General features: G+C 38.4%; 1 protein-coding gene across 1 annotated transcript; it reads left to right on the forward strand.

Moving 5' to 3' along the window:
• Window positions 1-3,698: 3,698 nt before the first annotated feature.
• Bfra_012329 (putative carboxylesterase protein) lies at window positions 3,699-5,552 on the forward strand (the record flags this gene model as incomplete). The annotated part of the gene is made up of 3 exons (XM_037342646.1): window positions 3,699-4,161; window positions 4,296-5,159; window positions 5,218-5,552. 3 exons carry the CDS (start codon window positions 3,699-3,701, stop codon window positions 5,550-5,552), a joined length of 1,662 nt encoding a protein of 553 aa, XP_037187368.1.
• Between the last annotated feature and the right edge of the window lie 1,492 nt (window positions 5,553-7,044).

A 7,044-nucleotide genomic window follows, 5' to 3' on the forward strand; every position in this document is an offset into this window, starting at 1 on the left:
GTCACAGATGCGGGTGAAGTGCACTATAAAATTACAGGAAGCATCTTCAGTGCCGGGGATATGTATGGTGAGTCGTTCATAATACCATGGGAAAAATTGTTGCCTCGCAGATTCTTAGTCACGCTAGTCAACAAAATCGGAAGATTGATTCGGGATGCGTCAACCCCGGAGAACTTGGAAGAAAATATTTATGAACTTCTCCTAGAAGTTAATGTTTACGTCCAATTTCACTGAAAATTGCTAGACTCGCTAGATGTTGCTAATCTTGTGATTGGAGGAAGCAGCATGATAGATAGGAAGAAGAACCGATGGTCAACAACGAAGAATATCCAATAAACATGGTTTACACATTGTCTATGCGAGGTTCGAGCACGCCTAGGAAGAATGCTTCACCAACATAAAGTCTCTAATAATTGACGATGTCATGAAAGAACTGGATATGACTGCTATGCTCGAAGATATTAAAGACGTTAGTAGCAGTGAAGCTTCTTCGCCTCAGTCAATAGAGTGTCTAATCACAAGCTTTGTGGGAGATCTCTTTCGAATGCAAGGATCTCAGATCAGGTTTGGGGGCAGCATACCCGACAGCCGACATGCATAGCGCTAATGCCTCGCCTAGCGCGAGCATTGACTTAGAATCCAGTCATCGAGAAAGGGCTAGCTGATCTGGGGTATGATGTCAAACTTTCTTTAATTAGTGTGACCATCATTTAGAGGTCATGAAATGATGATGAGAAATTTCATGCTCGCAACCTGCCAGACGACTCACTCGGCTAGGTCTTTGGGTGGCTGATCTGATCCTGCGAAGGCTGGTGCTCTTGGAAGCAAAGCTAGGAGTGCAATTTAGTGACAGTAACTCCACTGCCCAGCTCGTTGTCAAGCCGGAGTTCATACCTATCCCAATTGTTCAGCCCGCTACATGTATCTCTCAATGAGCCCGGGGCTATTCTGTGAAAGAATATCTTAACGATTCCAGGAAGAATGATTGAAACAGAAGAATAACATGAATGCAAAAGCATTGTAGGCAATATATACTATGGTGAACGTTGGTGTGTATTGAGCTTTCAATCTGACAGCTAATATATATTAGAAAGAATTATGGTATTTTAGAATGTTAGGTATACATCCAAAAATTGATGTTTCAATGAAATACGGCGCGGGTATGAGGTAGCATCAGCACCACAAAAAAGCAAGCTGATAAAAAGCGTAAAAGTTGTTGTAAGTAGGATGCGTTTTATTGTAAAAGCTATCTACGTCCGGGGTGTATGTGAATCTCCCTTTAATGACTGAGGCCGCCAACTAGTTTTGGGTGCTATTTACGATGGTTGGAAGGATAAGTATTGTAAAACACACCAAAAAGTGATCAAGTTTTTCTCCACTTTTAGACTTTGAACGAATCAAATCGCAACATTGGTTGAATATTTATATAACAAACTCTAGTATACCAAAGTATTATAAAAGTTATATTTTATTCAAAATCATTTGAATTTCAAACGAAATCATTAGTTTTTTTATTCAATTATAATTCAGAATCCTATTTAAAATCTATAAAGAGCTTCAAATACTTCAAAAACTATAAAATTCCTCAAGTAAATAAATTATAATAAAAAGCATCAAAAATTCAAATTTGAAAAGAAATAGCTCAATATCTATTAAATTTCCTTAAAGCAACAATAGATTTATTAAAAACAACAAGTTTTTGTTAAAAGTGGGTTTTACACAACTTATCCATGTAACAATTGTAATCATACGTACCAAAATTGGTCTCCACATCTAGTGACCTAGTTTGATTTTCTCGAAAAAGTAGTTAAATCCATAATCTCTTAGATACTTCATTAAGCGATTTACAATTGGTTTTGATTATATCTAAAGTGAAAAGACTTCGATACTGGTTCTTCCTATTCGGATTCAAACGAAAGATCTTCTGTTTCCTACTTATCTATCAATCCTCGACATAAACAGCATACTGAGAGCTATGGATTCATCAAAAGAAGGAATCATCGTTCAAACAGTCGAATGATACTCCGGCTATAAGTATAGCGTCATCCGGACACCAACCAAAAGCAGCGATGGTAAAAACTATGTGAAACTATCATTCAAGATGGGGAGAAGACGATCATACTTGTAATGATTTTCCTTCAGTCTAGTGATAAAAATCAGACTTGCATTAGAGCAACTCTAACAAAGTAACGGCTTAGATATATTGCAATATAGTCCATATATTCTATCAACAGCGTTTTCCCTTACTTCTAATTCGTCTTTGTCTGCCTTATGAACTCTTTTTCTAGCTCCACATTCTTACTCGAGCCTTGTTCTCGTTTACAACAACTTCACTGGCCGGCTCTCCCGAGAGCTATAAATATACGAAACGTGAAAGCAATAGGATATAATAATAAGTCTCAATCGTTGTGATCACAGTATAAGACTGACATCTCAGTCAGGGAACTTGAGTTCCGACTTCAATGTATCCTCCTTAAGAACTGTTTAATAATTAACTCATTCATTGAATGAAATGAAAGCGTTGTTAACTCCTTTCACCGTCTTTGCACGAGCGCAAAGCATTCCATGTGTGCTATAGGCCGGCTCGGAACATTTGTACACTATATAAGTAATGTTTAATTGATGCACACTCGCTCCCCACTCCAAAATACCGTCATCGAAACTCTTATAGCTTGATTTTAAATGCTGACAATAAAGTTAACGTTTTCAAATCAAATCATGCAGATGAACCCAATGAAAGTATTGGGTATTGTAGAAGCATATTACATATACTACTGCTATTAACTCGAGAACGTTCTTGGATTGCATATTAAAGAGTCGTGGTCGTAGTACATAGCGTAGAAACGCCGAACTTTATTGCTCTATGAAATTATAACCCTCGAATTAAATTGTTCACAGCATAACTAGGATCTTTCTACCTACTATTACTAATATGATGTTCAAATAGAGTATGTCGAAACAAGTTTCTAAGACGTCGGGTCCGAATACAATGAATATCAGATGACGCGTATCTTTTCGTAAGAAAGGCTTGATATCCCTCTCCAAATGCATTTTCGACACTACGTTCATTCTAGTTCGCCGTGCTGGCATATATAGTGCACGGCAGTTGCAGCTTTTATGGATTTCGTGGCTTGGCGGAAGAGGAGACCCATGTTCGGTGGTTAAAAAACCTCCGACACGGTCCCGAAACCCCAAATTCTATACCGAGAGGAATCGATGTCATAAACAATACTTTAGATGCAAAGATCATGTGAGGATAAGCAAGCACCTTCTTTCCTGTAGGATTTGCCTGAGTAGGGTACCATGAGCAGCTTTCCTGTTGCAACTGTTTGAACCGAAGTATATACATGGAGGCAACGACCATCATGTCAGTCTGAAATTAAGATACATCGGTCTGTAGATAATGAACAATGACAAGTTGCTCATGGATGTATATCTACCTTATAGCCATAATTGGCGCTGTTGCAACGTCTGTGGGGCATCAGGGACCAAAAGTCCCCCTGGTCATTCATCTACTGTGCGTAAGTGTTCACTTGGAGTTAGTTACACGTTCATATGAACCTACGCGGCACCTTCAATAAAGCGGTCGATCTATGATATAAATAAAGGCCAGTAGGACGTTCAACAACTTATTAGCCAGACATATACAACTACAGTCTGTACTAATTATCGCTCATCTTGAGACGATTCAATCAATCATGTCGTTCTTTTCTTCCAAATCTGCTTTGACTTTGGTCACCTCAGCTTTTTTGGCAATTACTCCTATCAATGCACAGCTCTACAACAAAACAATCCAAACCACTTTGGGTCCCGTTCAAGGATACAAGTACTTCACCGCCAATGTCAGTGAGGAATACTTTGGTGTTTCTTCCAGCAATGTCGCCGCGTTCTTAGGTATTCCTTATGCTGCCGATACTGGCTACCAAAACCGATGGAAGCCAGCCCAGTCTAGAGAGTCATGGAACGAAACTTTACAAGCTACCAGCTTCGGTCCTGCTTGCCCTACCAGCACTTCTTCGGGCTATGTGAGCGAGGATTGTTTAAGTCTAAATATCTGGACGAACGCAAACTCTTCCAGTGATAAGCTCCCAGTCTTGCTTTGGAACCAGGGTTCTGAAGAGACGAGTGACAATCCTTGGTGGTATGGTGGCGGAATGGCCAGTAAGTATTCTACAATTCATACAAGCTAAGATTCAAATTCGAGCAAACTTTCTACATCTGGGAAATTTCTAGATGGTGGTAGAGGTCGGATTGCATTGCTTGTATTGAATGAATACTGACATACTTCACTCTAGTGAAAAATGTTGTCATGGTCACTTTCAATCGTCGTGACGACGTTCTAGGTTATCTCGCCACTCCTGAACTCAATGCAGAGGGTCTCGCTACTACCGGTTACAACACTTCCGGCAACTACGGTGTTCTTGATCAACTTGAGGTCTTGAAGTGGATCCAAAACAACATCGCCAACTTTGGTGGTGACCCAGACAGTGTTACAATTGCGGGCCAATCTTTCGGTTCATCACAAGTATACCATGCAGTCAACAGTCCGCTTTTCACTGGTTACTTTCACCGCGGTATCTCCCAGTCCGGTATTAGATATCCATATGATACACTCCTTGCTGGTCTAGCTACTTCTTACGTCACTATGGAGAGAGCGTTAGCTTTCGGTGTGAACTACACAGCTGCTCAAAACGTTAGTACTCTTGCGGAACTCCGTGAACTGCCTCTGTCAGATGTCATCCAAGGATCCAATGATCGTGACTCTAGCATCTGGTATATCACTGCTTTGCTATGCAACGACCCTCTTATATTCAAGCCTGTTCTGGATGGCTACGTTCTCCCCATGAAATACTTGGATCAACTCATCGCAGGTCCCGCCAACGATGTCCCACTTATCACCGGAAATACTAAAGACGAGAGCGGTGCCTCTACATCACTTACCCTATATAATCTCACCGAATACCAAGAATACAACGCTCTCCGATGGGGCAATCTCTCCGACACATACTTCAAACTTTACCCTGCAGATGGTAATGTTACTCTGGCCAACATGGCTTGGAACGCTGCTCAAAGAGATGTCTCGGTTGTCAGCAGTTGGGCTTATGCAAACAAGTGGATTGAGTCTGCCGCAAGCCCGATCTACACCTACTACTGGGACCGTAAGTCATCTTCATTGCTTCGTAAGTTCAGAAGATCAGTACTAATTATCTTTTGTAGATGCTCCACCGGGACAGGATCAGGGTGCTTTCCATCAAAGTGAAATCATGTACGCATTGAATGCACTATACGCCAATACTGACACATACCCTTTCACTGACGAAGATTACTACATCGGCGAATTGATGACTGGCTACTGGGTCAACTTTATTAGAACTGGTAACCCTAACACCGGTGGAGCGTACACTAATGGTACTTTGCCCCATTGGTATCCTAACGATGGTATCTCCAACTACGTCATGGAGTTGGGTGATGGGTGGGGTAACCATACTGTTTCTCCAACTGCTAATGTTGATCTAATTATGAGCTATTTTGGACAACAAATTCCTTACTAGAGAAGGTATAGGATTTGATAGGCCACAGAATTGAGATGAAGTGGTTCAGCCATGAAAAAAACCGATTTGCATTCATTGTTTCATATGCATTCGAGAATTGAATACAGCTCAATAACTGAAACAATTTGAAGAGTTAACAAGGTGCTGGACATTCTAAGTTTGATTGTTAAGCTGTAGTCTGAACTATTGAACATTCTAGAAGTCACACGAAAAGTGTCAGGTATAGCTATGACGAAAGAAACACAATAATAGTTGTACTCAATTACTCAAAATCCTCAATCCGGGCATTGGCCATGCTTCATAGTATAGAATTGATCAATGGCCTTGAAGAAGGCCAAGAAATGTAACGTGAGTCCAATCGCTATACCTACATGGAGTATCCGATGAGAATGGCCCCAAATATAAAAGTATCCAGGTTTCCATACCTCTGTAACTCGAAGCTATAGACGATGTTAACGGATCTCGAGCCTCCAATTCGGTAGAAAAATAAACTTACTGCATAAATTGTTACAGAGCAGAAATAGATGATGATAGCAAAGCTTTATAGCGAAGCTCCATACTAGGAGTTCGCTTGCGACCAACCAACTTGAGAGATCTTTATGATAATAGGGTAAAATGCTGAAGTTGCCATAACAGAAAACACTAATCTACGGAGGGGTCGCATCTTGGGAGCCTGGAAGGATTTCGAGAAAAGAGCAAACAAGGCGAAGCAGGATTGAGCGATAAGGTCAACCTGTACAGACTGATCAGCTAAATCGCTTGACAATTTACTCTGAAGTCTACAAAGAGGGCCTGAAATAGGAGAGCAACGTAATTATAGAAATTGTCACGGATCGCACTCAATCGCAATGCGATCGCTTACATACATATACGCACACGTGTACAATTATGTGTATATAGTTAGTATATAGAAGTACTTTATAAATACTTTGCTTTTAATTCTATAGTTATAAATTTTAAGGATAAATTGTATTCTATTCTTATAATTCTTTTAAAACAAAATGTTATATTATCTATAACTTTTTATATAATTATATAGTTATTTGATAGTTGATCAAATAATATCTTATAATTTAATATTTTTTTAAGTGAATTATATAAATTCAATATTGTTTATAGAAAGAAGATTTATTTCAAGTAATTCTTAATAAAGATAATTTATTAATAAATATATGAATTATAAGTACTATTATTATATTTATATTTATTAATTCTGATATTAATCTATTTATATCAATAATTAGTATATAATGGTCCCTAATTAGTCTTTCTGTTTAATCTTATTTAAAATAGATTTATATAAATAATAATAATATTATTTTTGAATCTGATATTAATCTTGATAGGAAAGGAAAGAATAAGGAAAAGGGAATTACTTATTAATCTCGAGATAATATTACTTAAATCAATATCCAAATATAATTAATTATAAATTAAATATAAGTATTCAAGTTTTTATAAAAATAAGTTATTAGATTATAAATATAAATTA

The sequence above is a fragment of the Botrytis fragariae genome, assembly GCF_013461495.1.
Source record: "Botrytis fragariae strain BVB16 chromosome Unknown tig00000274, whole genome shotgun sequence".
Classification (NCBI taxonomy): Eukaryota; Fungi; Ascomycota; class Leotiomycetes; order Helotiales; family Sclerotiniaceae; genus Botrytis; species Botrytis fragariae.